The 21,337-nt window shown below is 42.1% G+C and overlaps 1 protein-coding gene across 9 annotated transcripts in view; it reads left to right on the top strand.

Annotated features, from left to right (window-relative positions):
* mast2 (microtubule associated serine/threonine kinase 2) overlaps positions 1-21,337 on the top strand; it is a 518,017-nt gene that overhangs the window by 258,432 nt on the left and 238,248 nt on the right. The window contains exon 1 of one of the 9 annotated variants that reach the window (XM_085983025.1): positions 11,922-12,408. The exons of 7 other annotated variants lie outside the window; for them this stretch is intronic. In XM_085983025.1, the coding sequence (XP_085839151.1) occupies positions 12,362-12,408 (47 nt within the window). In that variant the 5' untranslated portion in view covers positions 11,922-12,361. Of the gene's footprint in view, positions 1-11,921; positions 12,409-21,337 lie in introns of those variants that run through there. One more of the 9 variants, XM_085983022.1, reaches the window with a different exon arrangement.

Genomic DNA, 21,337 nt, shown 5'->3' with positions numbered 1-21,337 from the left:
AAAGGGACTTGTCTAACCTAACAACAGTAAGAACCCGAATTGACTACGCATGCACAGTCTTTGTATCGCTGAGACTATTCCACTCGTCTCAATATACAGTGGAGACTACTGATGTTTATACCATAAACATTAGTAGTCTCCCCTGTTTATTGATCAGACAAAATAACTGGTGGACCCCCTGAAATCTTCTCGAGGACCACCAGGGGGCTACGGACCCCCCCCCCCGCCCCCCGGATTGAGAACTCCTGGCTTAGAGCATTATTGCAATTACATTCTGATTGGCTTCTAGGTTGTGCATTAGTAATAACACATTCAACCTTGAGAGCGTGCACTGGGTAAAGTTGCGCAGGTCTGCCAGGATGCTAACAAAAGAAAATAAAAATTAACTCTCATTTAGTGTACACTCGGTACATTTGTAGGATATTAACCTCACAGCATCTCTCAATCACCCTGCTTTGTCCCGCTTTATGCTTTACACTTATCAGAAGCGATATTTTGCATCAAACTGCTCCCACCTGTGACATCATGATGTTCAACTTCAGTTCCATTGTGAATGTAGAGAATGGATTGTGGACAGCGCTCCCCATTCATGATTCTATTGTGCTGAATTTTCACGATCCCATTCATGATTCTGTTCTGAATTTTCATGAAGGAGTTCTATACAAAGGGGTACATTTTATGAATACATGGATAATCATTGGAAACGTGCCTGCGATTTCCTGATGAGCACTTCTGACACGCTGTGGGAGTATGCACTCGCAAAATTTGCTCTTAATATGTTTGCAGGCTGCCATAGTCCAACATTTGTAAAATGTAGAATATGGGAGCAAAAGGCAACAGATGCTCGTAAGCATACAGGTCTCTCCAGTTATCGCATTTAACCTGATAGTGCAATTCAATATAATATACTTCCCAATATAATATATTTCCCCCTTAACTATTGCCATGTTGTTGCCATTGTGAGTAATCGGTGGAATGTGATTCTACCTGTTTTGAACAATTTTTTTTTAGGTGGGACCTGTACACTTCTCCAAGATCATATATGGACTGAGTATCATTAGATCCTCTTTTATGCATTCTGAGTGAACCATTCTAGTTTGTAGGCCCAGATCATAAAGTAAAGTTGGTACTTCTAGGTTGCTGGTTACAATAAAATAGTGGCCCGGATTTTGCGGGACCGATGACTGTACACGCACAGCGTACGCTGTCGTAAGCCCTCAGAATGGCCCCGCAAGTTCCGCGTGAAAACCTGGAATTTGCGATCTGTCAAGGTTTGCTTTGACAGATCGTCCGCATGCACCCCAAAAACACTTGCGCTGGCGCAGAGTTGGGCTATTTGTTCAACTACTGCCCAGCAAATACCCACTAAACCTTTATGCCTGGTAAGATGAAGGGTTAAAAGAAATGTTGAATGAAAAGTTTTAAAATGATTAAAACATGCAAAAACACTTAAAAGTAGTTTAAGTAAATTTTGTCTTGGATTAAAATGTTTAAAATTATTTTTCAAAAAATTAACTTTATTTTAAATGCTTAATTAAAGGGACTTGTTAATGAATTTTGAACATGGCAATATTTATTTTTATTAGTCGTGTTAATTATTTATTTGGGGGTTTCTCATAAGCTTATAGGGATTCCGTTCGTACACTGAGCAGGAATTTCCAATCCCGCTAGAACTCCTGTCCAATGTGCACATTGCCATCAATCACGGCAGGAACATGTGCAGATAGCTGAGAGTGGCATTTGGAAGAGGGTCTGCACTGATTTTGGTCTGGAAAATTGGGCATGTGGACAGGGCCCTGAGAACACTATCTGTCCAATAATGATTAGCACAGTACATACAGGCTGTTGGTCATGTTAAAGATAGGGCTGTGTGATGTTATTCTTGAGCTCCCTATCTCGCAGTAAAAATGGTTCGTTTCAGCTATGTGTTCATCTCCATCTAGTGGCTTGTCTAAGAATTGACCAAACATGCTTGAAATTTGCAGGAAAATTCTAGAAATTGACTTTTTTTAAAAGAGGTTACAGTTAGCATTTGTACTGTTTCCATCTGGCCAGTCTAGTTTGGGATTTGTGTGTTTTCTAGATATTTTATATGAAGAATGATCCATCTGAGAACTTTGAAAGTAAATCCTGGGTATGTTTTCAAAACCTCATGGGTTGCCTGGATTTTATTACAGTGACTTCGGACTGGTGTTTTCTTTAAACCCAGGTGACTAGTTCTACTTGTTAATTTACACACAGATGACGCAGGCTGTGTTGAAATGCATTACTTGCAGGTGATGCAAATCACCTAGGCAGAGTGGTTTTAATGGAGGATTTTAACTTGCATATAGATTAGGATAAGCAGACTAGCACATGTCAAAAAGGTAGTGCATTTCTTGAGTGTGCCCGGGATAGTTTTCTACATCAATATGTCCTAGAGGCAACAAGGGGGCATGCCATATTAGATTTAGAAATGAGCAATGAGCCAACAGCCTAACATTGTGTGAACATTTATCTAATAGCGATTCTAACATTATCGAGTTCAGCATAGTGTTTGAAAGGGAGAAACGTGAAACAGCTACTAAATTTCCAGATTTAGGTAAGGCTGACTTCAATGCGATGAGACAGAGACTGTCAGCAATAAACTGGGCAAATCTGTTAGTGGGTACAATGACGAGATCAGTGGGAGGTGTTCAAAAAATAATTTAATGTGATACAGAACCAGTTTATAAGGGGCAAGAGCTCTACTTGCCAAAAAATGTAGAGCCATGGATGCCTTAAGAGATAAGGGGCAACATGAAACAAAGAAAAGGCATACAAAAATGCAAAAAAATAGCACAGATCCTGGCAAATGAGAAAAATACAAAACAGCAAAAGGTGACAAAACAGATAGTAACAGTTACAAAAAGGGAGTATGAAAAGAAACTTGCAAGAGATATCAAAATCAACACTTTTTTTACAATTATATTAGGAAAAAGAGGGTGGTCATGAGCAATGTTGGCCCCTTATAAACTGATAACGGTGATATTGTCAATGATAAGGAAATGGCGGACATGTTGAATAATTACTGTCGGTATTTACAGTAGAAGAAGAGGCTAGCATGCCAGAAATCCCAAGGAAATTAATATTGATCAGGAACAGGACTCAACAAAATTAATGAAAGCAAAATAACAGTAATGAAGAAAATAATGGCATTAAAGAGTGGCAAATCCCCAGCACCAGATGGTTTCCATCCCAGGGTTTTAAAGGAAGTAGGTGAGCCCATTGCAGACGCCCTAACTATAATCTTCCAAAGTTCTTTCGATTCAGGAACTGTTCCTTTAGATTGGAAAATTGCACATGTCACACTGCTATTTAAGCATGGTAAGAGAGGGAAACCAGAGAATTATAGACGAGTTAGCCTAACATCTGTTGTCGAGAAATTACTAGAGTCCATAATTAAGGATAGGGTGACTGAAAATGTTCAGCTGATCAGAGAGAGCCAGCATGGATTTGTAAAAGGTAGGTTATGCCTGACAAACCCGATTGAATTTTTTGAAGAGGTGACTAAAGTAGTGGACAGGGAATGTCTATGGATATTACTTCTATGGCCTTCCAGAAGGCATTTGATAAAGTCCCTCGTAAGAGACTGTTAACTAAGATTGAAGCCCCTGGAATTGAAGGCAAAGCGTGGTTAGGCAATTGGCTGAGCGGCCGGAGACAGAGAGTAGGGATAATGGGCAGGCACTCTTCTAATTGGCAGGATGTGACTAGTGGTGTCCTGCATGGATCTGTGTTGGGGCCTCAGCTAGTCACTGTAGTCACTATTTATTAACGACTTAGATGATGGGATAGAAAGCCACATATCCAAATTTGCCGATGAAAGTGTAGATGAAAGCATAAAATTACAAAGAGATATTGATAGGTTAAGTGAATGGGAAAAACAGTGGCAAATGGATTTCAATGTAGGCACATGTGAGGTCACCCACTTTGGACCTAAAAAGGATAGAACAGGGTACTTTCTAAATGGTGAAAGGCTAAAACAGTGGAAGTCCAAAGAGACTTGGGGGTCCAGGTACACAGATCATTAAATGTCATGAATAGATAAAGAAAATAATCAAAAAGGCTAATGGAATGCTGGCCTTTATATCTAGAGGACTAGAATACAAGGGAGCAGAAGTTATGCTGCAGCTATACAAAGCCCTGGTTAGACCACACCTGGAGTACTGTGAGCAGTTCTGGGCACCACACCTTATGAAAGATATATTGTCCTTGGCAGGTGTGCAGCATAGGTTTACCAGAATGATACGAGGACTCCAGGTGTTAAATTATGAGGAGAGATTACACAAACTAGGGCTGTATTCCTTGGAATTTAGAAGATTAAGGGGTGATTTGATCGAAGTTTTCAAGATATTAAGGGGAACAGCTAGGGTAGATAGAGGAAAGCTATTTCCACTGGTTGGGGATTCTAGGACTGGGGGGCATAGTCTAAAAATTAGAGCCAGACCTTTCTGGAGTGAAATTAGGAAACACTTCTACACACAAAGGGTGGTAGAAGTTTGGAACTCTCTTCTGCAAATGGCAATTAATGCTAGATCAATTGTTGATTTTAAATCTGAGATTGATAAGATTTTTGTTAACCAAAGGAATTAAGGGATTTGGGGAAAAGGCGGGTATATGGAGTTAGGTCGTAGATCAGCCATGACCTCATTGAATGGCGGAAAAGGCTTGAGGGGCTAAATGGCCTACTCCTGTTCCCATGTTCCTGTAAAGTGATGTATGACTTATTTAGCTCATCCTTCCTGAAGAAAAAATTGCCACTTATTTTCACCGGTGCTGTAGCTCTTTAAGCACGTGGATCTTGCCTATCTCTTCCTGTTGATTCGATCTTGTAAATTCATGTTGAGCAACAACAACTTACATTGATACAGCACCTTTAATGTAGAAAAAACATCTCCAGGTACTTCGTCGAAGTGTAAGCAAAAAAAAGTGAATGTTACTTTTGTATGCTTTGAATTGTTGAATGGGTCCTTCTGTACCTCTGAATGTTGGCTTTTGTTGTGTTTGGCTGCTTATTGTTTTATCAAAGGCTAAAACCAGGACTTTTGTTGTAAGTACTGAAGTTGATTCAAAATTTTCAGACTGAGTCAGCAAGAGAAACTGATGCAAAAGCTTGTGCTTTGTACATCACGATTCATATTGAAGTGACACAGGGATACAAGAGGACATAAGCAGGCAGAATTTATCTATCCAGAGACTCTTATTTTCATGGCTCTTTCACTGCTTCAGGACAAAACACTGAAAAAGGTAAATTAATCACTTAAGGACATCGCTTATTTCATCTAGGTTCGATTATTGTACAGTTCCAGTATTTGCCTAGTTCTTTTGGTGCTTCAATTCTCTTATTTTAATTCTATTTATTAGTTATTTAGTTTGAAATTTTGGTCTTGAATTTAACACTGCTAGTTTCAAAGACTATTATCATCGCTTCCATCAATGATTAATATGGTGTGGAGATGATTAAAATTGAGGTAATTGTTAATCCTATAGGTCACGTACATCTGCCAGGGAAGATTATTGAAAAAGGTAGGGGGACAAGATCCATTTGAGCAAACTGCTGTGAAACTTTTGAAAGAGAGCTACTTTTAAAAACCTGGAAATTGAAACTCTCACTTTGAAATAAAGCAGATTTGCCTTTTCTAGCTTTTCCTTACAACTACAACACCATTTCTGTCGTGCTCTTTACACACACACTGATGTTGAGACACACTTTAATGAGTGAGGGGAATGTGTTGACACTGCAGGAGAGAAAAAGGGAGGAAGAAAGCAGAAAATGGATTGAGGGTGGAGCTGAAAGCACAGATAATTTCCCCTAAATCCCTGACACCTCACCTTTTTCAGACCAGGAGTGAGGTGTCAGGGATTTAGGGGAAAAGTTCAAAAAAGGCAGCGGTATAATGGCTGAAAAAGGAACTGCCAAATAGAGTGGTGGATAAGGATTAAACTAGTCTTGGAGATGCTGAGGGGACAGGCAGGAATGTACTGCTGGAGGAGAGTGCTTACACTAATCACTCCATCATTGGCAGCCGTGCCTTCAGCTGCCTAGGCCCGAAGCTCTGGAATTCCCTCCCTAAATTTCTCTGACTCACGACCTCTCTCCTCCTTTAAGACGCTCCTTCAAAGCTACCTCTTTGACCCAGCTCTGTTCTAATATCTCCTTGTGTGGCTTGGAGTCAAATTGTGTTTGGTAACAGTTAACCAATTAAATACATACTTTGGTTCTGTCTTCACAAAGGAGGACACAAATAACCTCCCAGAGATGTCAGGAAACATAGGGCCTAATGAGAGGGAGGAATTGAATGAAATCAGTATTTGTAGGGAAATGGTGTTAGGGAAATTGACGGGATTGAAGGCCGATAAATCCCCAGGGCCTGATAATCTACATCCTAGGGTACTTAAGGAAGTGACCCTGGAAATAGTAGATGCATTGCTGGTCATCTTCCAACATTCTATAGACTCTGGAACAGTTCCCATGGATTGGAGGGTAGCTAATGTTACCCCACTATTCAAAAAAGGTGGTCGAGAGAAAACGGGGAATTATAGACCGGTAAGCCTGACATCGGTAGTGAGGAAAATGCTAGAGCCCATTATAAAAGATGTAATAGCAGAGCACTTGGAAAACAGTAACAGGATCAGACAAAGTCAACATGGATTTACAAAAGGTTGACTAATCTACTGGAATTTTTTAAGGATGTAACTGGTAGAATAGATAAGGGAGGAACCAGTGGATGTGGTGTATTTGGACTTTCAGAAGGCTTTCGATAAGGTCCCGCATAAGAGATTAGCGTGCAAAGTTAAAGCACATGGGATTGGGGGTAAGGTGCTGTCTTGGATAGAGAACTGGTTGGCAGACAGGAAGCAAAGAGTTGGAATAAACAGGTCTTTTTCCGAGTGGCAGGCAGTGTACAGATTCACGTATCTCTGGTAAACAGGATCGAGTGCAAACCAATATGGTGGGTATATTGTGTTTAATCAGAGTTTAGGACGGAATATAACACACTAGTAATACAGCAAAAACATACGACCATGACGAGCAGCTTGTACCGGACCCGATCAAACAGATGGCTGTCATGCGTGAACAGTTCTCTGGCTTCTGGCCTCTCTCTCTCTCTCTCTCTAAGGCCTTCGATGGTGAGCATGGGATCACTCTTAAAAGAGCGTTCGACCAGCTGTTCGGCTCTCTCTTCCACAGTCTGTGTGCAAGCCCTTGGGGTGTCACTTTTTATTTTTTTAGGGGTGGGCCTGAGGCCAAGTTATTGACAAGACCATTTAACCTATAGAGGTTCCTCCAAAACTTCATCAACCAATGACAGCTTAAGTTCTTTGTCTTGGTGCTTGGATGAAAGCCCTCCCCAAAAAAGATCTCATTACTTCATCCTTGTTTTTACTTTTTGAAGGTTCCTCCATTGGAATCCATCTTATCTCTTTACTCTCTCCCTCCTTAACCCAGCAAGTACAAGGCCCCAGTCAGAGCTGTCGCACATGACCAGTCGCTATCTCACCATTCTGACCTCCACAAGTAAGGTCTATGATTTACTCCCTTTTTCTGCTGTGAACTTTTCTCTCAGAACTTTTACATTCCCATGACTTATGGTTTCGCGCTGCTTTCAGTGTTCAATAGCTGTTGCTTTATACTTTTTTTTCCCTTTCAAAAATACATAGCAACTTGCAGCTGCTTGGGCTATCTCACCTTCATCTAACAAATCTGTAGAGATTATAATATGGTTATTAGTAATAATGGAAGAAACATAGGTTGGGCCTTTACTGTCCAAATTAAAGATACATTAACGAAGTCAAAACCCTAACTTACAAACAACAGATAACTAGCCTGGCAGGGCCATCCTATGGGCCCCTGTGTGGAATGTTTATGTTTCACCTAATCTAACAGATTAAAAAGACTGTCTCAAATTCTAATGCAAGCTTTCCAGGAAAACTAAACTTATCATTTAAAAACAGTATTATTCATGTAGCCATATACATTTTTAGGCACCCCTAGTTTCTAACAGCAGTAATTAGTGGGGTACTGCAGGGATCGGTGCTAGGACCCCAGCTATTCACAATATATATAAAAAATCTAGACGAGGGAACTAGATGTAATATCTCCAAGTTTGCAGACGACACAAAGCTGGGTGGGCGTGTATGCTGTGAGGAGGATGCTGAGAAACTCCAGTATGACTTGGACAGGTTGGGTGATTGGGCAGATGCATGACAAATGCAGTATAATGTGGATAAATGCGAGGTTATCCACTTCGGTGGCAAAAACAGGAAGACAGATTATTATCAGAACGGCAATAGATTGGGAAAAGGGGAAGTGCAACGAGACCTGGGTGTCCTTGTGCACCAGTCGCTGAAGGTAAGCATGCAGGTGCAGCAGGCGGTTAAGAAGGCAAATGGTATGTTGACCTTCATAGCAAGAGGATTCGAGTACAGGAGCAAGGATGTCTTGCTGCAGTTGTACAGGGCCTTGGTGAGACCACATCTTGAGTATTGTGTGCAGTTTTGGTCGCCTTATCTGAGGAAGGATGTTCTTGCCATGGAGGGAGTGCAGGGAAGATTCACCAGACTGATACCTGGGATGGCAGGAATGACGTATGAGGAGAGATTGGGCCGATTAGGCTTATATTCGCTAGAGTTTAGAAGAATGAGAGGGGATCTCATTGAAACTTATAAAATTCTAACAGGACTAGACAGACTAGATGCAGGAAGGATGTTCCTGAACCAGGGGTCACAGTCTAAGGATAAGGGGTAAGCCATTTAGGACTGAGATGAGGAGGAATTTCTTCACCCAGAGAGTGGTGAACCTGTGGAATTCTCTACCACACAAGACAGTAGAGGCCAATTCATTAAATATATTCAAGAAGGAGTTAGATATATTTCTTAAGGCTAAAGGGATCAAGGGATATGGGGAGAAAGCAGGGGCAGGGTACTGAATTTGGTTGATCAGCCATGATCTCATTAAAGGGCGGAGCAGGCTCGAGGGGCCGAATGGCCTTCTCCTGCTCCTATCTTCTGTGTTTCTATGGTAATGTTCTTGTGAAGTGCCTTGGGACGTTTTGCTGCATTAAAGGCAATATATAAATGCAAGTTGTTGTTGATTTCCTTGTGGGGCAAAGCAGGTGTTAATGCAGTTTACAACATTGTCAAGTATATGAACATATGAAAAAGGGGGGCAAGAAAAGACTGGTCTATCTGGCCTGTTCCGTCCCATCCAGACATGGTGCAGCCTACATGCTCCATTAACCTACTCCCACCAATCGTGCGATCTCCTGGGAGGGGCAAAGTAAAGGAAGAGCCTTGGGCCATTTTAGGAAATAACTATGGGAAATTCCTCTCCAACCCCTGAAGACAATCAAGCAAGCTCCAGAAAACTGCAGTAACTGATGAGACTAATCATTGCTAGCCCCACTTACTTTATATAACTCGAGCAACGTTCCCACCCCCAAGATGCGTGAGGTCCCGTGCAGGCTGCTCACCAGCTGCTGCCGCTGGAAGAGATACTGCACAAATTTAAAGGGCCCGCACAGGGGAAAAAAAACTAGAGGGAATATTGAACTCGAAGTGTCGCCTTCTTACAGGAACTCGTCTTGCTCCTTTCTGTAGCGTTGTCATACTTGCTGCGATCAGTTTCAGAGGTCACTTTCACTTGGCAAAAAGAACTTTCTAACCTTTTAACCTAACTCTACATTTTCTTATTTTGTACTGATTCAAATGGGATAGGCTTGAGCTGCAGGAAGTATGCCAATATTGGTTAATGTCCTTTGGAAAAACATCATAGGCACTTGTACCTGATTTCTTCTAACTATCCTGCTATATGTATGATGGCCTAAAGATCAATTTCATTACTTGTCTTTAGTATTTAAAGGGGAAGTAAAGTGTAGGAGGAAGTTTTCTTTTAGAAGAAAGCAGTAATCTGAGAAGACTATTTTGAGATTTTAGTAAAAATGACAATATTATCGCAGACGTGGAGACTTCAAGTCAGGTGTCTCTTACTGCTTGCTGGCTGTTCCAGTGACATCCCGCAGCAGCTGCATATTAAACACAAGCGGGTGTATCCTCAAATTGACCTGAGACCTACTCCAGAGCCACCTGACCCTGACATTATGCTACAGGTTGGGAATACAGATTTCCTAGTCTTGAGTGTGGTAGCATTGGAAGGCTTTGGAGTAGCACGCTGTCAGAATTCAAGTCACACTCATTACTGTGGATCTGCTCTGGGGCACGTCCTGTTAGTACATCACCAGTGTGACCAAGCTGCAGGGAAAACCCAGATGGTTGCCATGCTAGTAAGAACTTGACGTTTTTACTAAAACAAAAAAAAAATCTCTTCAGACTATGATTTTCTTCTATAAATCAGGGAGTACTTTGAACAGAAGTTTATAAAGCATCTGAATAGTTCAGTGCTATAACAAATACAAAAGCAAAATACTGTGGATGCTGGAAATCTGAAATAAAAACAGAAAATGCTGGAAATACTCAGCAGGTCAGGCAGCATCTGTGGAGAGAGAAAAACAGAGTTAAGGTTTCAGGTCGATGACCTTTCATCAGAACTGAGGAAAGATCGTCAACCTGAAACGTTAACTCTGTTTCTCTCTCCACAGATGCTGCCTGACCTGCTGATTATTTCCAGCTTTTTCTGTTATGGATAGTTCAGTGGATAGCCCGAGCACTTTTTAAACCAGGCTTGACATGGCACTTGCGTTGGATTCCTGAAGGTCTCGAGCCCAAGTGGTGTGAGATGGCTTTTGCTGAAGGGCTGTCAATGCCACTCTACTTTAGATTGGGACTTGATTCCAGAGCTACGTTGCCTACTTTGCACTGATGTGCTGCCAAAATCTTTACATGACAATGTGAAAGTGACGGTGTAACTGCACCCTTAAATGCACTGGCACTGGTTGTGAATAGTTTATGTACTGAACAGATTATTAACCAGTGAACAGTTTTAAATGCTACAGAACCTGCCCTGTGATACCATCATCTTCAGGTTAAAGGTTGCAGTCCACAGTATTACTCTTTCATGTGTAGCGTAGTGACTTTACAGGGGTGGGGAGAAGTTGGGAGAGAAAATGGGTATAATTATTGTCGCCTGAAAACAATACGTGAAATATTGAGAACACCTGAAAAGTTCAACTTAAGTTAGCTCTGTTAAACCAGTAGAATCAATTTACCCATTGCTTCTTATGAAAGAAGTTAAATTAAATGGAACTCCTTTTCAGAATGTAGATCCATATCCACAGTTGAATAGTGTTCCACCTCAGAAGTGCATGTCATACTTTTACAAGAGCTGGGACAGCAGCACTCTAGTAAGTGCCACCACCTATTATTGCATTCTGTGCATCCATGCAGTGTGTTGCTTCAGGTCCAAACTCCAATGTCGACAGCTATGCAAAAACACGGCTTGGACCTGGAGTTGAGGGGAGCAAAATAGATTCCTGTGGATTCATGCCACTTTATTATTCATATAAATAAATAGGACATTGTTTGAAGCTTTAATTAACCTCTTGGACTAAGACTGTGCGTGTGTTTATTAATTAATTGTTAGTATTTTAGTTCATGCTTTATGTAGTACAGCCGCACTGTTGCAGGTTTTAAATAGCTGATTCTCAAAAAAAAACATGAAGCAGTTTGAGGCCCAACACTTTTGTTTGCCTACAAATTTATTTTAGTAAAGGATATGAAAGAAAACAGAAGATTTAAGTAAGTGTGTAATATATTTTGGCTTAAATACACAATCCACAGAAAATAATTAGCTAAACTTGAACATTTTGGCCAGAATATCAGAGGTGTTAACATAGCTGTGACAACAATTGGCTGCTTGAACCTTGTATTTACTCCTCCCCTTAGTCTCTGACTGTTAATAGGATCCTGCAATCTCCTTCGCCCCAAAGTGTGTTGTCTGTCTGGACAGCAGACTGGATTGGTTTGTTTAAAAGTCAACTTGTACTGCCAGTCAGGCGGCTGTTCCTGTCTAATTTTAGCTAGAGTTGTTGTGCTGTTGGTGAGTAGACTGGTAGATTCTCTGCATGAGTTGAGGGGATTAGTGAAGCTGGTCCTGTGTATTAAATGTTAGTGCAAAAGTACATTTAGGATCGGCAGGAATACGATTGCAATTAGTGTGGCAACCTCTTAAAGTGATAGTTGGATTTTTCCAGACATTCAATAGGTGGCTCTGCTGGTTAGTAAAATATGCTGATTGTCTGCAAGGGTTGAACTAACTTCGTACTGACTGCCCCTATCGTACAAAAAGCAGCTGCCAGTATTTCCCTGAGTGATGTCAGTCTTATGATGGTATTACCAGGACAGCTTAGTTTCTCTAGCTGCGAAGGTGTCATATAATCCAGCAATGAAGAAGAGACGAGAAAGACTTGGGGCCCCACGCTTGCGGATCCAGTAAGAACTCTGTAAATTTAACTCTCTCTTGTTTTTGTACAGTGTTTGTAATATTTTGTGTTGTGTCAAGTGGATTTAGAAAATGTTTTGAATATTACCAACATGACTGGCACGCTGCTCAAATAATAATTTTATAAAACCGGTACAAATTAAATTAATCTGTTCATTTTGCAATCTTGTGGAAGTTATTGTTGATACTAATACTTGGCAAGACTATGTCCTCTTAAGATAATGAGTGGGGCACACTGTACTCGATATAAAGTCATTACATTTGTTTAAAGCATCTTGTAAAACTGCAGTTAGCACAGGCTTTGGACTAGAGGAAAATCCTCATTCGTATTGAAGTTGAGAACAAGTGGGATTTTGGCAAGAACTTATTAATCAGGAATTCCAACTTACACATAATAAAATTAATTCAAAGCTTAAATTTAAATTACCCTTAAACAATTTACTTTTGAGAAAAGTGTCCTGTAGAACTCAACATGGTCTAAGAGTTTTTTTTTTAAACGTAAGTGGCATTAGCTGACCCTCGGGACAGTGAGGGTTTGATCACTTTATACTTTGCCACATCTGCCACCACTGTACGTGCATCTGAAAACACAGATCCATCTGACGCAAAGTGCTGCTGGCAGTAAAGGTTACCACCAGCAGCAATTGTAGGTCAGCCTGCACATGCAGGACATTGCTGTCCTTAAAGCTTCCCCTGACCACGGGCAGAATGATAACATCAAGTGTGTGCTGTTGCCAAATTCACCCCGCACTGTAAACTGGATGAATTTGGCACAAATAACAGTCATCCGCTGCGACTTAAGAGGAACAGGAATTTCATATAAATGTCAGGTAGCAAATTAGATACATTACGACCTTGATGTTATGGGAAACTTGCTTTCATCAGATTTAAGTGGAATATAACTCATGGAAGAGAACAGCACTAACAGAAAAAAATGAACAAAGGACAGTTTCTCCATTCACTCCTCCCTCTTGGTGCTCTCTGAAGCAGAGTTAATTTCACAAGACTGTTAATGTGTTAAAAATTGACCAATTTAAGAAAAAGTTTGGGTTTGGTCAAGGTTTTAGTCAATGGTGAGGTTTTTTTTCTAGCTGTGTAAGCACTTTATTACCCGTGGGGCATTTCCAGTCACACACACTATTGTAGGACAGTACTAGCTTCCAACTGAATATGTGGTAGTTATTTTGAATAGTAGGAAGAATGGTTAATGCATTAAATTGTAAATATGTAGGTAAATTCTAATTTCAAAATGGTTTTAACAGTGAATATTTGAATTTTATGTCTTTGTTGAAATGTGAAAGTTCCAGACTCTTAATTATTGTGCTGCTCACACTCTTCTCCAGACCTGTCTCTTTGATCAAGCTTTTGGCCACCCTTCACAGCAGCGAAATGGCCCTAGCCAAAGTCACAAATGACATGCTGTGTGACTGTTACAGCGATGCTTTATCCCTTCTGTCTTCCTTCAGTATTTTTTTTTACAGTTCACCGCACTATCTTCAAGCTTTTAAAAACCTTCTTAAAACTCAACTTTTTGACAAAGCTTATGTCATCCTCCTAACATTACCCACCTAAGTCTCCATGCCTTTTTCCTATTTTGATCTACTATATTTTTCTGCTCTTGGGTGTGTATGCATGTTCTGTTTTCAGTGCCCCAGGCTATTTGTAGTAACGATGGGGATCAAAATCATGCTGACGCTCAGCAATGATGTCATATTTGTGTACAGTTTGCTAAATAGGATGATAGGTGACTGAGTGCTTTATTCATGTACAGGTATTTGGTTCAGCTGAGTGGCATACTCTTTTTTTGCCTATCCTAATAATAGGTCTGTGATATTGGCTCAGAATTTCCGATTGGGGTTTTCTGTGGTGGCAGAGATTTTGGGGTCTCGAGAACACCTAATGCATTGGCTCATTGAGCTCTAACACTTTCAACAAAGAAAGTCCACTTACAGATGTCGGCAGAAGGCTGCTTTTAGGGGGTCTTCAGCTTTACACCACTATCTTGACCACTTGGTATGATTTACGATGTTTAAGAGCTTGACTTAAGAACACTTGGACTCAGAATTACTTGTTTAGTGAAAACTCTGGGAATGCCTATTAACGACCCACTAACAAAACTGTGTGAACACATATTTTGAAACATGCATTGTCTGAAATTTCAGGCCCTGATGCATAAATGTTTCACCTGTTATACGTAATGTGTGCCTTTATACCACCACATTTGCTTAGTGCCAGAAAATTAATTTGGTTTTCTCCCGTGTCAGTTAGCATCTGCTTGCAGCCCTCTGCGTACGCCAACAAATCGAAGGAACAGTTAGATCTCCTTGCACACATTTCTCTTGTTCAAAAAATGCCACCACTGGTCAATGCTCGTCATGCCATGTGAAGTGTATAGTACTTGTAATTGACAGCTAATGGTGGTTGATGGGCTCTCTAAGTGGATTTGTTTCCATAGAGTGGGGGCAAGAAATTTGCATTGCTGCCATCATTATATTGGTAAAATGTGGCAGAACTATTCCTTATGGCATCATGCAGAGCACTCGTGACCACAAACACTTGGAATGATATTTTAAAAATTAAAAGGTATGTTCATTTCAACAGCTTTGGAGGCTTGTTTGCCTGTTAATCATGGAAACCTGAAATTCAGGGAGTGAAATTCGACTTCAGCAGTAGTGCTAATGGACAAGTGACTTCAATGGGAAAGAAAATCGGGCAGGGTGTGAAATGGGCTGCTGATCCGCTATTGCCCATTTTGTGTTACTGATGGTCATTGGTGTTGTGTATGTACCTTTTAAGAGAATAACTGGTCTCAGACTGCAGTACCGGCAGTGACCACCCCTGTATAAAAGGCGCTAGAGAGCCTCTGTTGGTTAGTTTCGTTTATGCCTTTCACCAGTAAAGATCTGTTGTTTCTCTCCTGCTAGTCCGTGTCTCAATCATTCATGGACTTAACACTGGCGACGAGTTAGAAACGAACTTATCTGCAACTCGGCAGCAGCTCCGACGACGTGTTGAAGGTCGGAGCCAGAAGAAAGAAAAAAAAATTAAAAAAAATAGGCCATTGAAACTCGAGAAACGGGCGTCGACCGTCAATCATCGATTTCAAAACTTGCAGGAGAGACTGTCCAGAGCCAGGCTGGGTTCCTCGGTCCGTGGTTTCCCAGCTAATCGGGCTGGTGGCAGGTAGTGCTCTGATCCTTCCTGGGCTGCAACGGGGCCGGGCAGCAAGTCGGGAAGCAAGGAGAGAGAGGGTGGAGCATACAGGGCGCGGCCGGTGTTTCGAAGCTGGGCAGCGTTCAGACCTCAGAAGAGGGAGGGAAGTGTCCCAGAGGGTCCGCTCCACGACGGGAAAATAATAAAAGAAAAAGAATACGCGCAAGAAACCGTGGAAAGCAGCGCTAACAACAGCGGGGAAGAAGGAAAAGCGCGGGAGGCGCCATTTTGTTAAATCGGAGAAGAAGGCAAAGCGCGGGAGGCGCCATTTTAGATTTGCAAGATGCCGAAGACTGGCTGTATCACTGCTTTTGATAATACATTAGAGGACTGGACCACGTATATGGAAAGAGTCGAGGTATATTTCGAGGCAAACGATATAGCGGAGGGGAAAAAGGCATCGATATTGTTAAACTTAATGGGCGCTAGAACGTACGGCCTATTGCGGGACCTGATTACTCCAGCCAAACCGAAGGCGAAGAGTTTTAACGAAATTGTTGCTGTTCTACAGGAGCACTTAAACCCTGCACCGCTGTTGATAGCAGAAAGATTTAAATTCCACAGGAGAACTCAGCACAAAGATGAGAGCAATGCTGAGTATCTTACGGAACTACGCAAGCTATCAAAGCACTGCCAGTTCGGAGCAGGACTGGCAGAAACCCTACGGGACAAATTTGTCTGTGGACTCCTGAGTGAAGGAACACAGAAGAAGTTACTCGCAGAAAAAGAGCTGACGCTAGATAAGGCTTTCAGCGTGGCAGTATCGTATGAAGCAGCAGCCAGGGGAGCTGCAGAAATTCAACAAAAACCACAGGAATACGGCACCCACGAAATGACACGGGGATTTGCAAAATGTTATCGCTGCGGCAGAACTAACCATGACCAGAAGGACTGCTGGTCCAAAGACAAAATATGCAGACAATGCGGGAAGATTGGACATATTGCAGGAGTTTGTAGGTCTGGGAAGAAGACCAGCGACAACAAAAAGGCTACTAAGGAACCGTACAAGAAAGTACAAAAGATGACGGACAGTAGTTCCGAAGACCAGATGAGCGATAGTGAATCCGAGAACAGGAGATTAAGCTGTCTCAAACTTCACAATGTAATCGCAAAAGAGGATCACCGAACCATTTGGCTCACTCTCACGATAGCAGGGTCCCAAGTTAAAATGGAATTGGATACAGGATCAGCGCTAACCGTCATGAATCGCCGAGACTATGAGCGGCTATTTTCACACATACCCTTGAGAGAGACATCCATCGTCTTGACGATGTATACGGGGCAAAAAGTATACCCCAGAGGAAAAATAAGGGTGCCTGTCGAATACAATGGCAAGAAAATACGGAAATTGTATCTCTACATACTGCCAAATGGTGGACCACCGTTATTGGGACGGGAATGGATCAGGAAGATAAACTTAGATTGGCATTCCATTCATGCAATGACGGTGGACGGTAAAAAAGATGAAGACGTCACTCCTGGACGATTGTCAACAATCTTAGCTAACGCCAAAGAGGTATTTCAACAAGAACTGGGCACGCTTAAAGGCGTAACCGCCTCGATAAAAATAGGAGAGAATGCAGTTCCCAAGTTTTTCAAAGCGAGACCGGTACCATATGCAATTCGCCCAGCCGTCGAGGCAGAGCTGGAGAATCTGGGGAAGGCGGGCGTGTTGTCTAAGGTCGACTGGAGCGAGTGGGCGACACCCATCGTTCCTGTCATGAAGAAAACGTTAACCAATAAGTCCGGAGAGCCAAGGAAGATTCGCATCTGTGGGGATTTCAAGGTGACGGTGAACCCTGTCCTTCGCACAGTACAATATCCTCTTCCAAGGATAGAAGACATCTTCGCCTCACTGTCTGGAGGGAAGCGTTTTACAAAAATTGACCTAGCACAAGCATATTTGCAGATGGAGGTTGAAGAGTCCTCTAGGAAGTATCTCACGATAAACACTCACAAAGGTCTTTACCAGTATCATCGATTGGTATTCGGAGTAGCATCGGCTCCGGCGATATGGCAAAGAGCGATGGAACAAGTCCTGCAAGGGATTCCGGGGACTCAGTGTTACTTGGACGACATCCTTGTAACAGGTGAAGATGACAGTGAACACCTTAACAACCTAGAACAGGTGCTCACTAGACTACGGGAACATGGGCTGCGAGCCAACCGCCCCAAGTGCGAATTTTTTAAGAAACAGATATCGTATTGTGGCCACGTGATTGATGAAGAGGGGTTACATAAGTCCCCTGACAAAATTGAAGCGGTTGTTAAGGCCCCAGCGCCTGAAAATGTGTCGCAACTGAGGTCATTCCTCAGGTTGGTGAATTACTATCATAAGTTTTTGCCGAATTTGTCGACAATTCTGCATCCACTGAACGCCCTGCTATGAACGGGGGTAGCATGGAAATGGAGCGATGATTGTAAACGTGCTTTTCAGAAGAGTAAGGACTTAATCACTTCGAAGGAAGTATTGGCTCACTACAACCCAGCACTGCCAATCAGGCTGGCGTGTGATGCGTCTCCCTACGGCATTGGGGCGGTACTGTCACATAAATTCCTTGATGGTTTGGAGAGGCCGATAGCTTTTGCGTCACGCTCGTTAACTTCTGCCGAGCGTAACTACGCCCAGATTGACAGAGAGGCCCTCAGCCTAGTGTGGAGGGTGAAGAAGTTCAATCACTATCTGCACGGTCAAAAATTTACTCTACTAACCGATCATCAACCTCTTGTCTCCATTTTCAACCCTCAGAAGGGCGTACCGATAATGACAGCACAACGGCTGCAGAGATGGTCTCTTAGGGGCACACCAATATGACATCGAGTACAGGGGAACTAAACAGCATGGAAATGCTGATGGATTGTCACGTCTACCGTTGCCGACGGTGGAAGAAGAAGACCTTGCAGTGGATCCAATGGAGTTATTCCACTCGACCATAGTCGAATGTCTCCCTGTGACGAATGCAAACATAGAAAAGGAAACACGGAATGACCCGACACTATCATGGGTCTATGATTTAATGGTGAAGGGATGGCCAGCACATGGCGAACCACTGCTGCCAGCATTCTCGCCGAGAAGAGAACAGCTGTCAGTGTGCAGAGGAACCTTGATGTGTGGATCCAGAGTAGTAATTCCACCTAAGTTGACGGATAGAGTGCTCAATGAGCTTCATGAGGGTCATCTGGGTGGGGTAAAAATGAAGAGCTTAGCCAGAGCGTTTGTGTGGTGGCCGGGAATCGATAGAGAAATCGAAGAGATGACCAAGAGCTGTGCAGGATGCCAGAAGGTCCAAAACGCCCCACCACAAGCTCCTCTGCATCCATGGGAGTGGCCCTCATCTCCATGGCAAAGGGTGCACATTGATTTTGCTGGTCCCTTCATGGACTCGATGTTTTTAATTGCGGCGGATGTACAAAGTGGCCAGAGGTAATAAAAATGTCCTCAACCACCACGGAAAAAACGATCACAGTCTTACGAACCATATTCGCCAGGAATGGGCTGCCTGAACAGATTTGCTCTGACAATGGACCACAGTTTGTGTCTGAAGAGTTCCGGAGGTTCTTAAAGAACAATGGTGTTAAGCATTACACATCTGCCCCATATCATCCAGCCGCTAATGGATTGGCCGAGAGGTTTGTCCAAACATTCAAGAAGGCTATCAAGGCAATGTGTAATGAAGATATACCCCTACAACACAAGGTGGACAACTTCTTGTTTGCCTACCGGAATGCGACACATGCGGTTACCAACCAAACTCCAGCCATGATGTTCTTCAATCGAAGACTACGATGCCGCTTGGATTTGGTTAAGCCAAACGTCCGAAGAGATGTGGAGAACAGGCAGTTTCAGAATATGAAGGAAAGGCCGACCAGGAGTTTTAAGATAGGTCAACCAGTTTTGGCCCGGGACTACCGCACTGAGAAATGGCAGCCAGGAACGATTTGTACACGACAAGGACCTCTCATGTATACCGTGGACGTTGGGGAGAGCATTGTAAGACGACATGCTGACCAGATTCTAGAGTCACTGGAAAACGTCAACTCCACACCACGATCTGATACACCTGGTAATCAAATCGACGTTCCAATTGCAGCTACCGCAGACCCGGTAATATTGGAAGCAGATGAACCAAACAACGACATTGATTCCGACTCAACATTGCCAGAAGAACCTGATACTCCAAAGAGGCGTTATCCAGACAGAATCAGGAAGCCTCCTCAAAGACTGAACTTATAATTGCTTAAACTTAACCAATGTATCTAGCAACAGTAATTGTGATTGTAATTCGTTATCATTAGTTGTTAAATGAATGTTATGTACTGTTTATCTAAAAGGGGAGGAATTGTTGTGTATGTACCTTTAAGAGAATAACTGGTCTCAGGCTGCAGTACCGGCAGTGACCACCCCTGTATAAAAGGCGCTAGAGAGCCTCTGTTGGTTAGTTTCGTTTATGCCTTTCACCAGTAAAGATCTGTTGTTTCTCTCCTGCTAGTCCGTGTCTCAATCATTCACGGACTTAACAATTGGGGCCAGTCTCAATGCGCAACAACATAGGATTGTTTCCTTTTACCTCCTTTTGAGATTCCAGTTTTAACCATTGCGGTCATCTTTCAAAAATAGACAGTTAACAAATTCTGAGGCATTGGCTATGTGAGTCAATGTGTGGCTCAGCATGAGTAATGGTGAAAACTGTAGAGAAGAAGGTTGCATCATTTCATACCATAACTAGGACAAAATATACTTCTGAGCAAAGCGTCTTGTATTCAACAGGAATTCAATGACATCGGAAAGGATTCGAAGAGGGAAGTGGGCGTCCATACATGGATTTACATAGTGTTAAATCAAATTGGCTACTGTGTAACTTGGTGTTGAAATCAGTTGTCTGTTTACATACATGTAGTTTAATCAGCTAAGAATTTAATGTTCTTCTCTATAAATGGGAAGATGGTCAAACCTAGATGCTCTATTTGCAATTCTGATAGAAGAACATTCCTGGCAATGTCCTTCCCTGATATCAAGTCCCAGTCATTGCCACTTTTGATCCTATTAAATGCATGTCTGGCATTTGAAAATGTTATGTCCATCTCAACCTATTGCATATAAATGGAAATAGACATTTTTTGTGTTGTAAATATATTGCATTCTGACTGTTTTAACTTGGGCTTGAATTATCCACATTCAGTTGAAGAATGGAAAATGACCTCCTTACCTGCCACTTCCTGATTTTTGCTTTGTATTTAAATAGATTTTCTGGTTTTCAGCAAACTAAAGGTCTATACAGGCTGTAAATTTTAGGCTTTAGTGCAATAATGCAGCAGAAAGCCTCATTATAAATTACCTTTTTTAATGCTAAATACCAAGTTTCACAGTACTCCAAATCCAGGAACACATGTTGTGCCTTGTCAACCGAATATCACAACACACCAGCATTCTTTTGTCCCAACATATGCACATAACTGCTGATAGTCTGTGGCTTTGGGACATTTGGTAACAAAAGTTATGATCCCCCTGACTTAACTCTGCTTTCCTTTTAAAATACATATTGATTTTTTGTGTTGTTTTCATGAGCATATATTTAACAAAACGCCTCAACCACACGAGTGGAAAAAGCTCCTTCCTATCAGTGACTGCTCATATATGTCTGATTGTGCAGTGCTGCAAATTGGCTATTACTCGGATGTAGGTGATTAAGAGGCAAAAACCCCTTT

This window comes from Somniosus microcephalus, chromosome 3 (genome assembly GCF_052327205.1).
Source record: "Somniosus microcephalus isolate GS21.2 chromosome 3, FLI_Smic_1.0, whole genome shotgun sequence".
NCBI lineage: Eukaryota > Metazoa > Chordata > Chondrichthyes > Squaliformes > Somniosidae > Somniosus > Somniosus microcephalus.
Note: the sequence above shows the minus strand (reverse complement) of the source record. Positions and strands in the feature narration are given on the sequence as shown.